The sequence below is a fragment of the Elephas maximus genome, chromosome 13, assembly GCF_024166365.1.
Source record: "Elephas maximus indicus isolate mEleMax1 chromosome 13, mEleMax1 primary haplotype, whole genome shotgun sequence".
NCBI lineage: Eukaryota > Metazoa > Chordata > Mammalia > Proboscidea > Elephantidae > Elephas > Elephas maximus.
In genome coordinates this window covers 79,965,448-79,988,417 of record NC_064831.1, presented here as the reverse complement: position 1 = coordinate 79,988,417, position 22,970 = coordinate 79,965,448, and the positions used below count along the sequence as shown (strand labels likewise).

At 40.3% G+C, this 22,970-nt stretch overlaps 1 protein-coding gene across 9 annotated transcripts in view; it reads left to right on the top strand.

Annotated features, from left to right (window-relative positions):
* The window catches only part of AGBL1 (AGBL carboxypeptidase 1), a 1,130,253-nt gene that overhangs the window by 134,339 nt on the left and 972,944 nt on the right, over positions 1-22,970 (top strand). For all 9 annotated transcript variants that reach the window (XM_049905901.1, XM_049905902.1, XM_049905900.1 and 6 more), the window contains one exon: positions 19,236-19,273. In XM_049905901.1, the coding sequence (XP_049761858.1) occupies positions 19,236-19,273 (38 nt within the window). The remainder of the gene's footprint in view (positions 1-19,235; positions 19,274-22,970) is intronic.

The window sequence follows — 22,970 nt, the reverse complement described above, 5'->3', positions numbered from 1 at the left end:
TTGAGTTATCTGAGAGATTAAGACCAATGTTGGACTTGGTTGGTAATAAATCACATCCTTTAATTAAATGAGATTGGTATTTTCCACCGAGTCTTCCCTATCACCTGAATTTGAATGAAGATCCTAACTTCTAAAAGAGACAAACACTTTAAGGATGTTGTCAAGTAGGAGCACCAAATCTCTGTGAGGCTTTGAGATGGAAAATGAGTAACTGTAACTGTCAGGAACTTCAGACTCTAGTTATAAAAATATCTCTAAAATCTCGAGAATCCTTCTTAGGCGATAGTCCTTAATTTTAGAGAAAAAGAGGGATGTTCTTGAAATTTTCCTTGGAGGTCTAGAGATTATGGCACTGCTGGGAGTCATCACTGATGGCCTCATGAACTTTCGATCTGTAAGAAAAATGACTCTGGAGTGCTCCTCTCACTTTTTACTGAGAAATTCCCTCAGCCACATGTATTGGGCATCTATTAATCTATTGAGCTTGGGTCAGTGGCTCTCAAATGTAACTCCTGAACCATCAGCATCACCAGAGAAGTTGTTGTTGGGTGCCATCGAGTCTGTTTTGATTCATGGTGACCTCATGCATTACAGAGCAGAATTGCTTAGTAGGGTTTTCTTGGCTGTAATCTCAGTGGGGAGCCCTTGTGGGGTACTAGTTAAGAGCTTGGCTGCGAACCAAAATGTTGGCAGTTTGAATTCACCAGCCACTCCTTGGAAACCCAATGGGGCAGTTCTACCCTGTCACTATGAGTCAGAATCAATTCAATGGCAACAGTTTTTTTTTTAAATCTCAGTGGACGAGGCCTAGTGGTGAAATGGTTAAGCACCTGGCTGCTAACCAAAAGGTTGGCATTTGAATCCACCCAGGAGTTCTACAGGAGAAGAACCTGGTGATTTGTTTCTGTAAAGATTACAGACTAGGATACCCTATGGGGCAGTTCTACTCTGTCACATGGGGTTGCTGTGAGTTGAAATCAACTAAATGGCACCTAACAACAACAACACATCTTAATGGAAGTAGATCACCAGGCCTTTTCTTCCATGCTTTCACTGGGTAGGTTCCAACCTACAACCTTTAAGTTAGCAGTCAAGTACATTCCCTTTGTCCCATTTAGAAGTTGTTAGGCTTGAAAATTCTGAGGCCTTACCCAAGACGTCCTATATCAGAAATTCTGGAGCAGGGCTCAGCACTGTTTTTAACAAGCCCTCCAGGTAATTCTGACATTCAAGTTTGAAAATCCCTGGTCTACGTGATTCGTAGTGAAGTTTTCCTGTGTTATTCTCATGTTCTGCCAAAAGAGGGAGCACTTTGCAGACCTCTGCCACACTCTTTACTCCTATTCCCTAAAAGGCCTAAACAATTTTTTGAGGAGGGATGACTTATCATCAGATCCAATAACAACCTTGTGAAGTGCTGGTTATACTAGTGCTGGAGGTGCTCAGCCTTTCCATCTAAGAATGAGCCATCTTGGGAGTACCTGGGTGGTGCAAATGGTTAACATGGTCCCTGCTAACCAAAAGTTTGTAAGTTTGAGTCCACCCAGAGGCGCCTTGGAAGAATGGCCTAGCAATCTACTTCTGAAAAGTCAGCCATTGAAAACCCTATGGAGCACAGTTTTACACACATGGGGTCACCATGAGTTGGAATTAACTCAATGGCAACTGGTTATGGGATCCTGTTACACCTCAACCAAACAGGCCAAATAACAGTCAGTCACAACAACAATGACTCAAAATGAGAAGAAACAGCTGCAAACATCCACTACTAATCGGAACGTGGAATTATGAAGTATGAATCTAGAAAAATTAGAAAAAAATTAGAAGTCATAAAAAATTAAATGAAATGTGTAAAGGCTGATATTCTAGGCATTAGTGGACTGGTATTGACCATTTTGAATCAGATAATCATATGGTCTACAATGCAGGGAACAAGAAATTGAAGAGGAATGATGTTGCATTCGTCGTCAAAAAGAACATTTCAACATCTATCCTGAAGTACAATGCTGTCAGTGATAGGATAATATCCATATGCCCACAAGGAAGACCAGTTAATACAACTATTATTCAAAATTCCACACCAACTACTAATGCCAAAGATGAGGAAATTGAAGATTTTTACCAATTTCTGCATTCTGAAATTGATCAAATATGCGAACAAAATGCCTTAATAATTACTGGTGATTGGAATGAGAAAGCTGGAAACAAGAAGGATAGGTAGTTGGAAAATATGGCCTTGGTAATAGAAATGGTGTCAGAGATTGCATGATAGAATTTTGCGAGACCAATGACTTCTGCATTGCAAATACCTTTTTCAACAACATAAATGGTGACTATACGTGTTCACCTCACCAGATGGAATACACAGGAATCAAATCAACTGCATCTGTGCAAAGAGATGATGGAGAAACTCAATATCATCAGTAAGAATGAGGCCAGGGGCCGACTGTAGAAGAGACAGTTTCTTATATGAAAGTTCAAGTTGAACCTGAAAAAAATTAAATTAAAATGTGATTTTGAGTATATCTCACCTGAATTTAGTGATCATGTCAAGAATTGATTTGAGGCATTGATCACTAATGACTGAAGACCAGATGAATTGTGGAATGACATTAAGGATATCATACACAAAGAAAGTGAGAGGTCATTAAAAAGACAGACAAGAATGAAAAGACCAAAATGGATGTCAGAAGAGGCTCTGAAATTTCTTTTGGACATAGAGTAGCTAAAGTGATGGAAGAAGTGATGAAGTAAAACAGCTGAACAGAAGATTTTAAAAGGCGGCTCAAGAAGACAAAGAGAAGTGTTATAACGAAATGTGCAAAACCTAGACTTAGAAAACCAAAAGGGAAGAAAACGCTCTGCATCTCTCAAGCTGAAAGAACTGAAGAAAAAATTTGACCCTCGCGTTGCAATATTGAAGGGTTCTATGGGCAAAATATTGAACGGCATAGGAAGCATCAAAAGAAAATTGACGGAATAGACAGAGTCACTATACCAAAAAAGAATTAGTCAACATTCAGCCATTTCAGAGTAGCATATAGTCAAGAACCAATGGTATTGAAATAAGAAGTCCAAGCTGCACTGAGAGGAATGGCAAAACACAAGCCTCCTGGAATTGACAGAATACCAATTGAGATGTTTCAACAAATGGAGGCAGCACTGGAGGTGCTCACTCGTCCATGTCAAGAAATTTGGAAGACAGCTTCCTGGACAACTGCCTGGAAGAGATCCATATTTGTGCCCGTTCCAAAGAAAGGTGATCTAACAGAATGCGAAAATTATCAAACAATATCATTAATATCACTGCAAGTAAAATTTTGCTGAAGATCAGTCAAAAACAATTGCAGCAGTAAATCAACAGGGAACTTCCAGAAATTCAAGCGAGATTCAGAAGAGGACATGGAACAAGGGGTTGTCATTGTTGATGTCAGATGGATTTTGGCTGAAAGCAGAGAATACCAGAAAGACGTTCACCTGTGTTTTATTGACTGCACAAAGGCATTCGACTATGTATATGACAACACATTATGGATAACATTGAGAAGAACAAGAATTTTAGGATAGGATGCCATGTCTTTCCTTTTGTGTGTACAGATATTTTAAGAGTAGATTGCATCATATGCACATTTAACTTATTTAACATTTATTCTACTAAATGTATGGCATAGCGACCATTCTGTTGCAGTAGTATAGCACACATTCTGTAAAATTTTATTTTGCTTATATATGCTTCGTTACTTATATACTTACCAATTATACATTTATATATACATAATGCATTACAGGATTATATTTACACATCCATATATTCTACTTTATGAATAATTTAAGGAAGTTCAAGGGCAATTTTTGTGTCAAGTGCTGACTTGAGAAATCACACCCTTACACAGAAACAGGCTCCCTGTTTATGAGGGTTTATTGTGATCTCTACCCTGCTTTTTTACCCCCAGACCTTAACCTTTCCCTTCCTTGTTCTGGGGATTCTCGAAGGCTTTTGTCTGAGCCCTTGGTCATGATGCTGTTGCCTGTGGACCCAGGAGCACTTTACATTCATTTTCCCTTTGCAGAGTTGTTTATGACAACCCCAGCCGAGTTGGGGTCCCTCCCAGCTGTGATTGCTGCTCAGTGCTCCTGGCTTCCCGTCTAAGGCAGAAGCCCCCCCTCTGTTCCACTCCCTGCTGCCTGTCACCTACCAAACCAGTCTGAGGTCTTCGTTTCAACTTCTCTTCATAAAAATTCCCTGTGATTGATTATGGCTCCCACAAGCTGTCGTTGAGAGCATCTGGATAGGGTTGGAGGGGTTGTTTATTTTTCTTTTTTCCAGAGAGAAATGGACAAGTTCCACACTGGGCTCAGGATCTTGCCCAACCTTCGCACCATGTGTTCATGGCTTTTCTTTCCTTTGGCCAGCAGGAGTCATCTCAGTTTCAATTTCTGTTTTCTCCTTTTCTCCCTTGAAAATGGTGATTAGCAAATTCTGTTTGTCATTCATTTCCCTTGGTATGCTGGCTCTGTGTGTGTGTGTGTGTGTGTGTGTGTGTACCCATCTTGCTATTCCCTCTCAAGCCAGGCAGGAGGCTAGGGCTGTACCAGATGGTGTTCTGGGCAACCGCGCTCTGCCAGCAACATGTTCAATCCCTTGTAAAGGTCCTCCTGCTTTATCCACCTGTTACTTGGCTAGCTCCCTTTTCTCTTTCTCTCTCTCTGCTGCAGACCCCCCCACCACCCCCCCCCCCACACACACACCACTCCCAACTCTAGCACGGCTCTAGGGTTAAGTTCTAGGGCCACTTATTTTCTTCTTTCTGGAAAACTTTGTGAAGAAGCTTGTTGGCCCCAATACTCAACATGGTGCTGGATATCAGGGGTTAAGTGCACAGACTCCGGGGTCAGACGGACTGGATGCCAAGTTCCAGTTCTGCTGCTTTCTAACGTTATTGCCTCAAGCAGTTAACTTACCTTTGTCTCTTCATTTGTAAAATGGGGATTGTCATGAGAAATAACTGAGTTAACGTTACTTCTCACAGCAATCTGTCAAGAAATTCTGTTAACTCTACATTCAAAAAGTATCTGGAAGGAGGCCACTTCTCACCACTCCGCAGCTGCCATCCCAGTCCTGACATGACTGTTTCTTTGCTGGATGACCATACAGCTTCCGTCTCCTTCTCCTCCTCTCCCCTTCCCCTCCTCTTTTTTTTTTTCTTTCTTTTTTTACAGCTTTACTGAGATATATTTTACATACCATAAAATCCACCCACTTAAAGCATACAGTTCATTGGTTTTTAGTACATTCACATGGTTGTGCAACCATCATTCCTATTTAATTTTAGGACATTTTTGACATCCCCAAAATAAATCTCATTGACAGTATTAGTTCCTCTTTCCTTTCCCTTCTTCCCCGCCCCAGCCCCTGGCAACCACTCATCTACTTTTTTTATCTCTATGGATTTGCCTATTCTGAACACTTCGTGCAAATGGAATCATACAACACGTGGTCTTTTGTGACTGACTTATTTCACTTAACATGTTTTCAAGCATCATCCGTGTTGCAGCAAGTATCAGCACTTCATTTCTTTTTATGGCTGAATTGTACTACCCCTTTCAAGACCCAATTATTTTCTCCTTTGAATTTTTGTTGATACTATGTGTTTTCCCCAATGAAGGCATGTTGATTGAAGGACCAGCTCAGAGTTTTTGTTATGAGTTATGGATTTTGATACTCATTATCTGGGATATCATTTGTCCCACAGACCCTGGATGATATAAATCCTGTTGATATGAGTTAATGATAAAATCGTTTTTTTAAATCTTTTAAAATTTTACTTCTTGAAAATTTGCAAAACCAGAGGTAACACATGAAGGCACTTGGTAATAACTGCACATACATTTCATTCTAGTCTCCTTCTTCTTACTCTTTTATTTTTCATGAAATTTTTCAAAATATGGTACAATGCATCCTTCCTTACTGCAGTACTTATAGCCCAAATACATAAAACCAAGGAATTTTTTTTATCTCAGAAAAATTGCCACTATAATGTATTCTTCATTACTGCAAAAGCAGTACTTACAGGCCAAATAAATAAAACTAAAGGAATTTGAATCTCAGGAAAATTACCACTACTGTGTATTCTTCGTTATAAGAAACAGTACTAGCAGCTAAGAAGCAGAAACAGCTGCCCTGGAATATACTGCAGAACTGCTCACAGTGGTGCGTTCCACCTGCTATGGGGAAGCCATGATTGGGTCCTAAGATTGAACGCAGGGTAAGAATAACTTACAGGAATGCCAGCCTCTTGAAAAGTACCATTGCAATGCATTATTCCTAATTGCAAAGGCATTATTTACTGTTCGGAAGCTAGAAAAGCAAGGAGCCAGTAACATCTGGAAACAATGAATGGTGTCAAGTAGAAAATGGCCAGTGTGACTGAAAACTGGCAGTAGCTTATTCTTATGATAAGTATATTCTCACACAGAGATATATATATATAAAATACATATATATGTATATATATAGCTGGGAAACAGTGTGGAGGCTTATCTCACAGAAATAAAGACAAACTGTCAAAAATTTAGAAAATTCACACATCCAGGAGGCATCGCCTAAGGCAATGTTCAATCTACACAGAAATGAGGTTCCAACTCAGGGTTCTGGAGTTTTATACATTTCTAAAGGCTCCCACCTTGAGGCTAAATGTTAAAATCAGGCTACCTTCTTTCCAAAGAACTCCAGAGGCATAAAAAGTGAGTGGGATATCATATACCCCACGGGCCTTGAAAGGGTTACGTTGTATGGATATACCACATTATATTTATCATTTAACCATTTGACGAACATTTAGTTTGTCTCCATGTTTTGGCTATTATAAATAATGCTGCTATGAACGTTAATTTACAAGTTATCTTGTGAATGTGTGTTTTCATTTTTTGGGGGGTGTATATGTAGGAGTGGAATTGCTATGGGTTAAATAGTAACTTTATGTTTATCATTTTGAGGAACTGCCATACTGTTTTCCAAAGTTTCTGCTTCACTTTACATTCCCACCAGCCATGTGTGAGAGTCCCAATTTCTCCATATATTCACAAACACTTGTTATTATCTGTCTTTTTTATTATAGCTTTTGTAGTGGCTATGGAGTTTTGATTTGCATTTCCCTAATGACTAATGATATTGAGCATCTTTTCATATGCTTATTGGTCATTTGTATAACTTCTTTGGAGAATGGCCTACTTTAATCCTTTGCCCATTTTAAAATTAGATTATTTGTCTTTTTATTTTTGAGTTGTAGGAGCTCTTTCCACCACCTGTCTGCCAGTTTGTTATACTGTAGTGGCTTGTACGTTGCTGTGATGATGGAAGCTATGCCACAAGTATTTAAAATTCAAACAGGGTCTCCCACGGTGGACAGGTTTTAGCAGCACTTCCAGACTAAGACAGAGTAGAAGGAAAGTCCTGGAGCTCTATTTCTGAAAATCAGCCACTGTAAACCTTATGGATCACTCAGAATATTGTCTCTGTAATACTGAAAGATGTACCTCCTAGGCTGAGGGGAAACAATGGAATCAAACATGCTAGTGATCATGGGGATGGCATGGGAACAGCAGCGTTTCATTCTGTTGTACATGGGTTTGCCATGAGTTGGAGCTGACTTGATGGCAACTAACAAGAGTTCTTTACATATTATGAGCACCAGTAGCAGGTGTCGTTGAGTTGACTCCAACTCATGGCAACCCCATATGTGTTAGTGTGTAATTGTGATCCTCAGGGTTTTCAGTGGCTGCTTTTTCAGAAGTAGGTCACTAGGCCTTTCTTCTAAGGCACCTCTGGGTAGACTCAAACTTCTAACCTTTAGGTTAGGAGCTGAGAATGTTAATCATTTTCACCACTCAGGGACTTCTATATTCTGAGCTGCAGACTCTTATCACACATATGCTTTGCAAATATTTTCCCTCATTCCATGGATTATCTTTTAACTTTCCTGATGGTGTCCTTTGATGCCCCAGTTTTAAAATTTGATGAAGTCCAATGTATCTTTTTAACTTTTGTAGCTTGTGCTTTTGGTGTCATATCTAAAAAAACCTTGCCTAACCCAAGGTCATGAAGATTTACTCCTATGATGGAGCTCTGGTGGCACAGTGGTTAAGAACTACAGCTGCTAACCAAAAGGTCGGCAGTTTGAATCTACCAGCCGCTCCTTGGAAACCCTATGGGGCAGTTCTACTCTGTCCGTAGGGTTGCTATGAGTTGGAACTGACTTGACAGCAACGGTTTTTTTTTTATTGTTTTTTGTTTTCTTCTAGGAATTTTAGCTCTATAATCTATTTTGAGTTAGTTTTTTTGTGAGGTAAGGATTCAAATTCATTCTTTTGCATGTGGATATTCAGTTGTCTCAGCATCATTTGTTGAAAAGTCTATCCTATTTGAATATTCTTGGTATCCTTGAACTTAAATGTAAGGGCTTATTTTAGGACTCTCAATTCTAGTCCATTGATCCCTATATTCTATCATTATGCTAGTACCACATTGTCTTGATTATTGTAGCTTTGTAGTGGATGTTGAAGTTGGGAAGTATGATTTCTCCTTGTTCTTCTTTTTCAAGAGTCTTTGGTTATTCTGGGTCTCTTACATTTCTATATGAATCTTAGGGTCATATTGTCAATTCTGGCAAAATCTCCGCTAGATAAAAAAGAACAAACAAAAATCAACTGGGATCTTGCCAGAGATTGTATTTAATTTGTAGATCAATTTGGAGAGTATAGCCATCTTAACAATGTTGTCTTCAAATCCATGAACATGGGATATCTTTCCATTTATTTAGATCTTTAATTTTTTTGGACAATATTTTATGTTTTAAGGGCCATGCACTTCTTTCATGAAATTTATTCCTGGGTATATTCCCTTTTTACTGCTATTATAAATGTGATTATTTAAAAAATTTTATTTTTGAATTGTTCATTGATAGTCTATAGAAATAAAATTGATTTTTGTATATTGATTTTTTTTACCCTGCCACATTTCTGAATTTATTAATTTTCATAGTTTAGTGTATTCTTTAGAAATTTCTGCATACAAGATTATGTCATCTGCAAATATAGTTTTACTTCTTTCCCATTTGCATGTCTTTTCTTCCTTTCTTCTTTCCTTCCGTCCTTTCTCCCTTCTTTCTTTCCTTCCTTCCTTTCTTCCCTCCCCTCCCCCACCCCGTCCCAGTTATCCTAGTTAGAACCTCCAGTACAATATTGGATAGAAGAGGTGAGAGTAAACATCCTTGTCTTGTTCCTGATTTTAGGGAAGAAGCATTTACTATCTCTCCATTCAGGATGATGTTAGCCATGGTTTTTCATAGAGCTCTTTATCAGAATGTTGTTGTCGTTGTTGTTAGGTGCTGTCAAGTCAGTTTCAGCCCATAGCAACCCCACGTACAACAAAATAAAACACTGCCTGGTCCTACATCATTCTCAAAATTGTTGCTATGTTTGAACCCATTGTTGTAGCCATGTGCCGGTCCATCTCATTGAGGATCCTTCTCATTCTTGCTGACCCTCTACATGACCAAGCGTAATGTCCTTCTCCAGGGACTGGTCCCTCCTGATAACATGTTCAAAGTATATGAGGTGAAGTCTCATCATTCTCACTTTTAAGGAACATTCTGGCTGTACTTTTCCTAAGACAGATTTGTCCGTTCTTCTGGTAGTCCATAGTATATTCAATATTATTCACCAATACCATAATTCAAAGACATCAGTTCTTCTTCAGTCTTTCTTGTTCATTGCCCAGCTTTCACATGCATATGAGGTGGTTGAAATTATCATGGCATGAGTCAGGTGCACCTTGGTCCCCAAAGTGGTATCTTTGCTTTTTAACACTTTAAAGAGGTCTTTTGCAGCAGATAATACATCATTTGATTTCTTGACTGCTGCTTCCATAGGCATTGATTGTGGATCCAAGTAAAGTGAAATCCTTGACAGCTTCAATATTTTCTCTGTTTATCATGGTGTTGCTTATTGATACAGTTGTGAGGATTTTTGTTTTCTTTATATTGAGGTGTAATCCATACTGAAGGCTGTAGTCCTATTTTCATCAATAAGTACTTCAAGCCCTCTTCACTTTTAGCAAGCAAGGTTGTGTCATCTGCATATCACAGGTTATTAAGGAGTCTTCCTCCAATCTTGATGCCGTGTCCTTGTTCATACAGTCTACCTTCTCTGATTATTTGCTCAGCATACAAATTGAATAAGTATGGTGAAAGGATACAGCCCTAACGTACATCTTTCCTGAATTTAAACCACACAGTATGAGTACCTCTTAGTCTATGTACAGGTTCTGAATGAGCACAGTGAAATGTTCTAGAATTCCCATTCTTCACAATATTATCCATAATTTGTTACTATCCATGGCTCGTAGCAACCCTATGTACAAGAGAATGAAACACTGCCTGGTCCTGCACCATCCTTACAATTTTTGCTATGTTGGAGCCCATTGATGCAGACATGTGTCAATCCATCTCATTGAGGATACTCTTCATTTTCACTGACCCACCACTTGACCAAGCATGATGTCCCTCCTGATAACATGTCCAAGGTATGTTAGACGATGTCTTGCCATTCTCTCTTTTGAGGATATATCTGGCTGTACCTTATTCCAAGACAGATTTGTGCCTTCTTCTGGCAGTCCATGGTACATTCTTCAACCATTTTTGATAGAATCACCTTATATTCTTAGTTTGTTGAGTGTTTTTATCATGAAAAGGTGATGGAGTTTATCAAATAGTATTTCTTTATCTACTGAGATGATGATTTGTTTTTAATCCTTTATTCTATTAATATGGTGTATTACCTTGATCCTCCCCCCCACCCCAATTTCAAGCCAACCTTGTATTCTTAGGATAAATTACACTTGGTTACTGTGTCTAATCCTTTTTATATTTTCCTGGATTTGGTTTGCTCCACATAGATTTCTAACAGGTCATCCAGTTTCTATTCTTGCGTCCCTAGAGTTTTTTTTTTTAAACACAGTAGACAGAGAAATCTTCTGAAAACATGTTATATCATTGCTCAAAATCCTGCGTTAATCCTTTCTGTGGAGTAGAGTCAAAGTTCTTATGGTGCTTGTCAGGCCCCAATAAACTGTGCTCTGTTACTCTTGACCTCAGTTCCTACTGTTCTCCTACCTATAAGCCTTTTCTTTTTTTCCTCCTAATTTTTATGGCTCCTACTCCTCTTCCCTCATCCTCTTGGCTCCAGCAAATTGCCCACCTTACTGTTTGTTGAACATGCCAGAGTGTCTGCACTGGTTGTCCTCTCAGCTTGGCACATACTTTCTCTTGCTATTTACTTAGAAAATTCCTCTGATATTGACTCCTTTGTTCAGATGTTGCCTTCTCAATAAAGCCTACTTTAGTCAATCTTTGGAAACATGTAACCCATGCCTGAAACCTGATCTCTTTAACCTGTTCTACTTTTTCTTTTTTCCATAGTATTTATCACATTTTAGAATACTAATTTAATGTAATTAAATTTTTTTTTTATTAACTATTTTTCCTACCCACATCACCTAGAACATAAGCCCTATGAGGGCAAGAATCTTTGTTTTGTTTACCAGTTTATCCCAGAGCATAATAGTGTACTCGACACATTTGTTTTTTGAATGAATGAATGACTGAGTAACATATTTATAGCTCTTAGACAAATGCCTGACTTTTGGAAAGGGCTCTATAAATATTCAGTTGTGTTTTGTGTTCAAATACCAAACATGGTTCCTGTTTTCTAGAATTTGCATACTGGAGGAGGAGGTAGATATTAATAAAACAATCATATAATTGAATGAGAGGAAAAAAAAAATCAGGTAAATGCACTTACCGAAGCACCAGACTTGGACTGTGGGTCAAGAAAAAGAAAAGGACACCTAAATTAGGATGTGAAGGCTGAGGTACTAGCTACAGGTGAAGGAGGAGGGAAAGGCCCAGAGCACTTTCATATTAGCAAGGGCAAAGGACATGTGATAGGAACATATTTCAAGGAATAACAAAAGACCAGACAAGCAGAAGTACAGAGAGTGGAGGGATGACTCAGTAGGACATCCTGGACCTTGTTTCAGATTTGGTTTTTATCCAAGAGCAAGAGTGGGTGTGGAGATAGCAATGTGAAGATGCCCTAATCGATGTTCATTTTGAGAAGCTCACTCTGGTACACCCTGAAGACTAGTTTGAATAGTTTGAAGAGGAGGTGTGATGGATCAGTTCTGGCTAAGGCAGTAGGTAAGAGGTAACACATGGGTAATTGTAATTTATTCCTTTTCTTTTTGCTTAACTGCATTTTCTAATATATCCAAAATGGTCGTGTAGTTCATATGTATTTATGGTACAGGAATTTAAAATGTAAATTTCAACCAAGGACCAATAACTCTAGAAATCACATTCCCACGTGCTTGGCTTAGGGTGGTAACAGCACTCTAGAAGTTGAAATGGAGGTGGCTGAGTCTTGGGGAGATCTAGATGATAAGGGCAAGCAGGTGTGAAGGATCAATGTTTGGTTTCTGGGCAAATGGTGGTTCTACTTTCTGGGAAGGAGAAGACTGGGGAGAGTCATGTCTTGGAGAGGAGAAGGTTAGGAGCCTGGTAACTGAACGCTACAGAGTGCAGGAAGATTTGGGTGCTGGAAAGACTCTAGGGTGCCCCCCTCACCCACCAGGATTCCTATCTCCTGGTGTTCACACCTTTGTGTAATCCCCTCTGCTTGAGTGTGAGAACTGTGATTTGCTTCTAATCAATAGAAAATGGCAAATGTGATGTGATGCCACTCTTGTGATTATGCTATGTAAGAGTTCTTACATAAAAGACTTGTTGTAGAAACTCTCCTTGATGAAAAAGTAAGCAGTCATATTGGTGAAGTCCACATGGCAAGGAACAGAGAGAGTGACTTCTAGGCACTGCAGGCAGCTTCTAGGAGCTGAGAGTGGTCTCCAGCCAACAGACAGCTAGAAGCCAGGGACCTCAGTCTTACCGTTGCAAGGAAATTAATTCTGCCAACAACGTGTTTGACCTTGGAAGCAGACACCTCCCCAGATGATCTTCCAGAATAGGACCCATTCTTGGTCAATACCTTCATTACAGCCGTAAGACCCTAAGCAGAAAACTCAGCTGACTGTAGGATTCCCGACCCAAAGACACTGTGAGGTAATAAATTTGTGTTGTTTTAAGCCACTAACTTTGTGGTAATTTATTATGTGGCAATAGGTTACTAAAAAACAGGTGATGATGGTCATCTAGGCTACAGGATGTGTGGCTTCCAATAAATAGTTTGATCATTTTGTTTCTTCATGTACCTGAGAATAGGAACCTGACTAGTAGATGGCAACTGTGCAATCTCACTACATGCAAGCACATACAGATATGAGTATGCTTCACCACTCGTTCCTGGTTCTGCCTTCCATGACCTACACCAGCCCAGTGCCATTGAGTGCCACCAGGTTCATGGTATGATTCAGGGATTGTGGTGGTCTTTTTATTTTATTTTTGCGTCATTACACTCTTGACATCATCCTGTAAGTTAGATCTTATTATGTCCACATCTGTGAGCTTCAGAGAAATCAAGTAAATCTAGAACCCAAGATCACATGTCTTGTAAGTGGCTGTACTAAGCTTTAAGCACATGCCCTCTAATTCAAATTCAGCAACTCAGCACTGGCATTCAAAGCCCTCTGTGACCTGATTCCAATTCAGTTTTCCAACCTTGTCTCCAAGACTGCCCCTGAATGTCTATATCCACTGAAGCTTGAGCCAAACTGTAACACATACAACCCTGAGTCAATAGGGGGACTGAAGTCGATTGCTTGATTGGCTCTGTGACATATTAATCTTGTGACCTTGTGTCAGTCATCTAACCTCTTAAACTGTACATTCCTTATTTGTCAGGTGAAGAAATTACACAAAGAGATATTTTATATTCCTTCTAGAATTATGTTAAAAGTAAAGGGTAAAGTTTAAGAGCACTAGATTTAGAGCCAGACAGAAGTATCCTTGTATCCTAATGCTTCCACTTCCTAGCTGTGGAAACTTGGATGGGTCATTTACCCTTTTGGAACCTCCTGTTGCTTTTTGTAAAAATCGGACAAATAACTTCACCTTCCAGTGTTCCTGTGAAGATTAAACATGATGTGTAATGAAGCTAAGGACACTTAGCAGAGTACTTGGCATACAGAGGCTCTTTAAATAGTTGTGATAATGATTGGAGATATCGTACGGGCTCTTAAGAGTCACACCAAACTGAAGAAATAAATTGAATTGTTGTGATTTTGTGGCTTTTTGCTGAATTCTTGACAGGAGAATATTTAGAATTTTGCCACTGTTCTAAGATTAGTTTTTCTTTCTTTTTTTCAAGAGGAGAGTAGAAATGACCTGTGATCTCTAGAATCTTGACTGAGTCATTGTGAAAACTGATAATATGTAGGCCATTTCACTTTGCCTTTGGCTGTTGTTACTGTTCTCTTAGAGAAAGGTATTTTTCAAAAATTCTGGAAACAACTCACTCGGTGATTTAAACCCAAGGAAAGTTGAGTGGAGAAGAGCATTTTGACACTTCTACTTTCCATCTCACATGGACACCCCACTGGGAAGCCCAAACAAAGTGGATGGTGGCATGGTTTAAACTTTAAGAAAAGTTAATTAATTTTTTCATCAACCTGTTTGACCTTGGAAGCAGACACTTCCCCTGTTGGGTTTCCAGAATAGGACCCATTCCTGGTCAATACCTTGATTACAGTCTTGTAAGACCCTAAAAATTCTTCTCAAAAAGTTCTTTTCCATAGAATCAGTGGAGTTATTAGAGCCATGGGTGACAGATGCCCATCTCCAGAAGGAGGCAGTCTAGAACCACAAAAGATACTAACTTTGGGGCCCCGGTTCACTCAATAACGCAGTGGGCTCTGTTTCTTGGAGTAGAAGTAGTTGAATATTTTCTTACTCATTTAAACTTTAGCAGCTTAAGTTTTTGCTTTTTGTAGGTGTAGCCATTGGTTGACAAAATAGATGCCTTTGTTCTTATAGGTTTTACTTTCTTAGTGTTACACTGGGCAAGCAGGAAAGCAGCAATGCTCAGACAGTAGAGCAGCACTTTATACGTTTATCCCCTGAAAACCCAAAAAACCAAACCCACTGCCGTCGAGTTGATTCCGACTCATAGCGACCCCATAGGACAGAGTAGAACTGCCCCGTAGAGTTTCCAAGGAGCGCCTGGTGGATTCGAACTGCCGACCTTTTGGTTAGCAGCCATAGCACTTAACTGCCATTCCACCAGGGTTTCCTTATCCCCTGAAGAGACCAAAATAAAGAGCCTGTAGGTGATAGCCACATGAGTATCCCAGTGCCTGGACCCTTGGGTACCATGTGGAAGATCACATGCTTTCTGTTTGCTCATTAGTTGATTTCAGGCATTTGCTCTTGTTCAGACCTTATACGGACCCTATATCCTAAACATCTTTACAAACATTGTTTTTTTTTTTAAGGAAAAGCATTTTACATTAAGTCCCCAGTAGGCACACGTGTGTATATCTGCATTGAAATAAAAGTGTCTCAGATCAATGCTTTACTACGTGAGTAGCACTCTGATATATTCTATTGCATTCAAATTTATTCTGTTTCATTAGAAAAGCTAGTCAATATCTATTGAATTGATTTTATAATCCACTACTGGGTCACAACCTGAAGTTTAAAAACACTGTGTCTAGAAAATCTAGTGACTTTCAGTTTTAAAACTCTTTCCTCTCTTGAAACTGACCCATCCTTGGGTCTCCCCTACTTCCTTGACTGCACGTTCTGTGACTCCTTTAGGGAATTTCTTTCTTCTAGATTAGGTGCTTTCCTGGGCCAATGCTCTGTTCTTCTCTTGATTAAATTTCCTCATAGATTTCACCTTTTCTTGTGGCTACAACTGTTATCACCTTGGCAGTGATCTTTACCACCACTTGTCTGTCATTTTGTCTTACTGTGGTGACTTGTGTGTTGCTATGATGCTGGAACCTAAGCCACCTGTATTTCAAATACCAGAATGGTCTCCAGTGATGTACAGGTTTCAACAGAGCTTCCAGGCTAAGACAGACTAGGAAGACAGGCTTGGGGATCTATTTCTGAAAATTAGCAAGTGAAAACCCTATGGATCACAACAAAAGATTGTTCCATGTGGTGCTGGAAAATGAGCCCCATCTAGGTTGGAAGGCACTCAAAATACACTATGGTTCCAACAGTGGACCCAAGCATACCTGTGATCCCAAAGATGATTCAGGACCAGGCACCATTTTGTTCTGTTGTACATGGGCTTGCCATGAATCAAAGCTGACTTGATAGCAGCTAACAACAACCACAATAATTCTTAAATATATATCCCCAACTCTAGACATTCTTCAGAATTCTATATCTATGATTCCAGCAGCATTCCGAACAGTTCTGGGTAGCTTTATCCCTATCATCTCAAGCTTAGTATGCTCCAAATCAAAATCATTATCTTCTCTAAGCAACTCAATTTTCCTTCTTAATCTGTTATTGGCTTTTCTGTTTTCCCATTTATCCAGAATAAAAATTTCAGTGCTATTGCTGACTCTTTCTTTTCTTTTGTGCTCTGTAACTAACCTGTCATCAATTCTCGTTAATACATTGTTCAAAATCTTTCTTGCCACCAAACCTTCTTGATCCAAAAAAAAAAAAAAAAAAACAAAAAAACACCCACATTGAATGGCTTCTTATCCTTAGAATATTGGTTGGGCTTTGGCCTCAAACCTGATCTCTATCATTGTTCTAAATGTACTCTACACTGGATAACACTTTAATTCCCAATCATGACCTGTAAAGAAAGAAATCTTTTCTGGTGGCTCAGAAATCACCCTCACTTCTTTTACTAATGTGACACTTACCATACTTTGCCTATCATATAATGCCACATTTTGGGCTTATTATCATGTCAGTAAGTACTTCCTAGAGGGATGAGATCTGGGAGTCACACCGAATCTTCCTTTCGATGTCCAAATAGTAACCAAGCCATATTGCTGCTGTCCTCTGACTTTCATGTGCTTATGAATTACCTGGGGATCTTGTTAAAATAAATATTCTGGTTCAGTGGGTAAGAGATGGGGCTTGAGAGTCTGCATTTCTATTCAGCTCCCAGAAAACGCCATGGCTGTCAGTCGGAGGAGCACACTTTCCATAGTGAGACTCTAAAATGTTCCATATCACTATTTTTGTTGGAGCCCTTATCACCTCTTACCCTCCTAATTGGCCTGCCTACTGCCTGTCCCTCACCACCACTAGCCTGTTCCTCATATAGCTTTTACCTAATGGCCCATTACCCTGTTTATAAACTTCCAAAAACAAAAGTGCATGCAACCAAATACGCAGTGTTGCCCCTTGTGGACCTGGTCTGTGGTCTAGGACTGAGCTAGATACTTGCCTTGGGACATCCTCATTCGTCTCCTGTTTTCATGGCTTCCTTCTTCTCTAACACTTTTTGACCTATGGACCTTTTTGACTGCTCTGCTTTTCCCCACAATACTGATTTTCATTTTGCTCCAGCCCAAGCCAGGCTCTATGCACTGCAGCATCTAGATTTTCCATGCTGGCTTGGATTCCCACCAATGCCTTTAATGTGTTCCCTTCTTAAATCCACTGTTGCTAAATGATGTGGATTAAAAAACAGTGGCGCTGAAAAAGCAGAAAGTTGACTTAGAGGAAAACATGATTGGGAAGGATACATGAAGTAGTCCATCAATGAGAGCTAGCAATGCCTTCCTTTGTCAGCCATCAGTTTGCGTTGTTCTTGCAGAGTTGGGACATCATTCCTGCTGCGGGTTTGCAACTGGGGCCTCTGAGTTTCAGGCCTTTGTTATTGCAGGACTACCTTGTGAGTAATGGGAAGCAATGATATCTCAAATGCGGCATTTTCTATTTTGTTTTTATTCTTTCACTTATTTATTTATTTTTAGTGCTGTCTTTATTGCTCAATAGTAGATAATATATTGCAAAGAGAACCACCCTCTCATCAACCAAGCAGAGACCAGGGAAGGGTCAGCTAGAGAGAGATTCTGGAAAAAAAACAGATGGGGAGGAAGCAGAGGTGAGAAGTAAGATTCCTGGGCCTGGGGGGCTTAGGTTTGCTCACATGTCTATGTAATTTTTGACAGGTGATCCAGCTTCTTGGGCCTGTTTCCCCAATTCTCAGAAGGGTAGCGGGTTTTCACAGAGCACTATTTAGCAGGCCTTAAGGATAAGCTAAGGAGCCTGTGGCATAACGGTTAAGCACGTGGCTGCTAACTGAGAGGTTAGCGATTTGAACCCACCATTGGCTCTATGGGAGTAAAGGCCTGGCGATATGATTTTGTAAAGATTACAGCCTAGGAAACCCTTTGGGGCAGCTCTGCTCTGCCCTATAGGATCACTATGAGTTGGAATCTACTCGATGGCACACATCAACAACAAGAAGGATAAGCTTTTAGGGCTATGCAGAATCTTTCTATTCATCAAAAAAGCAAACAATGCTCTCTCTCCTAGAATCACACCATAAGGCTCTCAATGCCCATGAAGTTATCCTTTCCCAGGAGGTCCTTGTGTGACCTTTCCAGGCTGAGGAATCAAATTACAGGATCCTAAGACATGGGCCAAAAGGCATTTTTATTCTCATATGCTTCTCTTCACTGTAAAGTTTGTGAAATTCCTTCATGGAAGAAAGCAATGGATTTGGGAGCAAAATCTCGACATAACCGTTTTCCACTCTAAGGAAGCAGCCTTGCCTTCCAATATGTGAATGTTCTGCAGCGTGTCCCCAGGGGCATGCATGTTTCAAGAAGCTTGCACTGACTAGGCCCCGAAGTCCGATCCCCACTCCCTAATCACTCAGAGTCCCAGTGTGTACAAATCAAGAGACTGACAAGAGCCCTGGCTGGGAAGGGCAGCAGAAAAATAGCACCTAGTAAAGAAGTTGGTGGAAGGTGGGAGGCATGAAAAAGAAAGGCAGAGAATTTCAGCTGTGGAGGGGACCCCTGAGACACATTTGCAAGATGGACAATTCGCTCCAGCGCAATTTCTGCATTTATACCTCTTTGATGGCCAGCGGGGCGATCAATAGAATGTCTGCTACCTGGTTAATGATGGGGCTGTTAGGTGGCAGCAATGAGCACGCTGGCCATGGGATCCATGGGCTGACAAAAAGACTGTTGAACACTGACTTTTCCACTTTTCTTTCTCTTTCCCCAGGGCAGCCGCTGAAGTTCTGGCAGCACTGCTGAAATCCAGTAAGTACCTCTTTTGAAGGGTGGTTATTTCTTTCCCTTCTGAATTCAGTGAAAGATACTATTCAGTCTCCATGGCTCCTTTTCATCCTGTAAGGCAGCAGAGCCATGGCCTGGATCTTTGGGTGAAATGGAGAACATTAAGGCTGCTCCAAGAACACAAGTGCAAAGAGGGAGTTACTTTCTCTTCATCTTGGCATATCCATGTCCATATAGGTCTCTGGGTGGTGCAAACAATTTGTGCTTAACCACGAATTTAAAGGTTGGCAGTTCAAACTCACCCAGCGGCACCATAGAAGAAAGGCCTTGTAGTCTAATTCCTTGAAGATTACAGCCAAGAGAATGCTATGCAGCAGTTCTACTCTGTAACACATGGGGTCACCATGAGGCAGAATCAACTGGATGGCAATGGGTTTGGTTTTTTTGGTTTAGGCATGCTCATGAGTAAGGCCACCAAGACATTGGACCCTAAAGGGGATATGTTGCCTACTATAGACCATGAGGTCCTTCTGATTGGACTAACAGCTTTTAAGAACTGTTGGAATAAACTCCAGGTTCCCATGGGATTGCCCCATGGAAGAAAACATAATGGCCGTGGGTGGGAAGCAGGATTCTTGGGTTTAGTTCCCAACTCAGACTCTATGCTCTTGTGCAGGTGGAATGTTAGAAATTACTTGGACAGTGTAGATGCTGACAACAAATTTATATTAAAAAGTAGACTCTTTTCTCAGTTACTTGAATGCTTGCAAAAGAATAGCTCTGGGGGTCTGAATAATTTGAGGATGTTTGCCTAGTAGCCCTGGCCTAATTACATTGGTAGTCAATTTTATGTGAGAAATATAATAGAAGACATCATGCACTTGGGAGTGAAGGAGTCTTAGTTTAATGTTTTCATTTTTTTCCCACTTACCTCTTCATCTATTTTAATTTGGCACCTTGGAAACCAGCTGCTTCAATTGTGATATTTGTTTCTTTACAGGGAGCCCGAGGCCTGTGGGTAATAGGTGAACTTCAATAAAGCTTATAAATAAATAAATAAATAAATAAATAAATAAATAAATAATGAAAGCACCCTCTCGCCCCAAACCATACATCTCTGTCAACTGTAAGCACGGAGAAAGAGCCATATCACATGGTGCTTCCCTTTATAGACTGAAGGAAAAATTGAAGCTTGAATTCATTTGTTTTGTTGGAACTTTATACAACACAAAAGTCTATTCACAACTTCATGACCTGCAGGTAGAGTGAAGGTGGAGACAGCAGGTTGGGGAGTTGAGAGTGAGTGGTTATGAAGCCCTCAAAATAGGAAGGGATGGGAAAGTGTTACCCGTGGGTCCTTTGGAGAGACTTGTTCATCCGTAAGACTGGACTTGCCTGTTGTTGGGCATCTCGGTTCTCCTTATTTACCTGCTCACACCGTTGCTTTCAATTATAGCACCTGTTGCTTGATGCAGCAAGATGAGGGAGTTATTGGGTTGCAGGAAGTAAAGGTGTGAGAATGGCCCAGGACCTGGCTAGGCCAACTGAAGAATACTGTGCCTAGGGAAAGTGGCTTTCTCCTGTATTCCCCAGCCCAGCTTGGCAGTGGAGGACTTGATGTTTCATGGGAAGAGAGCCCTGTTGATTAAGGCTTGCTTACCTTTCTTGGCCCTTAAGCTTAGAGTTGAGTCTTTGATATAAAGTCTATCTACCATGTATAAAATTATGAAAGTACTCATGTGCCAATTATCAACTGTACTGGTATGAAATATGATGCATAGGCCCAGGAGAAACCAGTAGCCAGTGCAAATATGGATTGATTCAGCCTCATATCACTTAACCAGGTTTTCAACATACTGTCCATGCTTGGCTTGCTGAGCATTTAGCTTCTAGGGTTTCTCACCTCTACTCTCCCTTTGTAGCTCAGCTCATGTGCCACTTCCTCCAAAAAAAACTTACCCTCATGTCCAAGACTGGGTTGCATGCCCCTCCTCTATGCACCCATAGACTCCCCCATCTCAGCGTTTATTACAAGACATTGAAATTGCTCATCATCCATCTTGCCCACCAGACTGCAAGCTTTTGAGGGAAAGCACATTCTTTGTTGATCTTTGTATTACTTGCATCAGTACTATGTCGTTAGTTGCTGTTGAGTTGATCCTGATTCACAATGACCCCATGTGTGCAGAGTAAAACCATGTTCCAAAAGGGTTTTCAAGGTCGTGACCTTTTGGAAGCAGATCACCAGGCCTGCCTCCCAAGGTACCACTGAGTGAGTTCGAACCTCCAGACTTTTGGCTAGTTGAGCACTTAATGATTTGCACTACTCAGGGACTGGAATGGTTTATAATGTTTATATGTGTAAAAATGGCAATACTGTCTCCTACCACCTGAATTCAACAAACCCATGGATAGGACCAATGATGTCGACATTTTTGTAATTCTAATCTCTCTTCAGCTACACTAAATCTTAGGGAACTGATGGCCTGCTATCTTCCACTTATATAATAGGTTCTATTATCCCATTGGCAGGATGTATGGGGTTGTTTTACTAATTCTGCTTAGCTGTCCATGCAGATCTTTGTCTGGGTCTTAGGTTCTTTATTTATAACATGAGAGAGTTGGGTGAGAGATTCTCGAACATTCTTTCTTACCACTAAATACTCAGCCTGAATATATATCAGGATTTCTCAGTCTAGGCACTATTGACATTTTAAACTGGAAAATTCTTTGCTGCTGTGGAGGACTGTCTGATGCACTGTAGGATGTTTAGCAGCATACCTGGCCTCTACCCACCAGATCCCAGTAGCACCTCCTTCCCATCCCCCTGTACCCTGTTGTGACAAACAAAATGTTTCCAGATGCAGCCAAACGTACCCTGAGTGCCAAAATTGCTCTCAGTGAAGAATCACTGATATATATTTGAGCACACGCATGAGCTGAAGCCCACCTAAAGTTTCAAATGACTCTTCCCCACCAATTAAACTTCTTTATGTGTATTTCATAGAAATGTCCTTCCTACATAATTTATCTTAAATCCACCAGTATCAGTGTTATTCCTATGGGTTCATAAAAGATAAGAACACCAATCATTGTTAACAGGCACAAATTATCAAAGAAGGGTAAGAGGAGGAGAAAGAAGATCCTAGACCAAGGAGGGCAAATAGATTCCATTCAAGTGCCAAATTCAAAATGTGGGTAGAAAGATTCTGAAATCATACTTGAGCTCAGCAGGAAAGAGGGGTGTATTTAAATAGTGAAGTTGGCCATGGACTTGAGGGGGTATGGGGGGTGAGAGCAATAGCAGCACACCAGGCATTTTCCATCTTTGTTCTACTATTTCTACTGCTGCCTCTATATTTCTAACTTTGTTTCTCTTTGTACATCTATTGCAGAGTTGACCTCAACTCATGACAACCCCATGTGTGCAGAGTAGAACTGTGCTTCTCATATCTCTATCTCTCCATCATCTCTATATTTCTACCAGCCTGTCTTAGTTACTTAGTCCTGCTATAACAGAAATATCATAAGTGGATGGCTTTAACAAACAGAAATTTATCTTCTCACAGTTTAGGAGCCTGGAAGTCTGCATTCAGTGTCCCGGCTCAAGGGGAAGACTTTCTTTATCAACTGTAGAGGAAGGTCCTTGTCTCTTCAGCTTCTGTTTCCTGGCTCCTTGGAGATCTCCATGTGGCTTGCCATCAATCTTCCCCCATCTCTG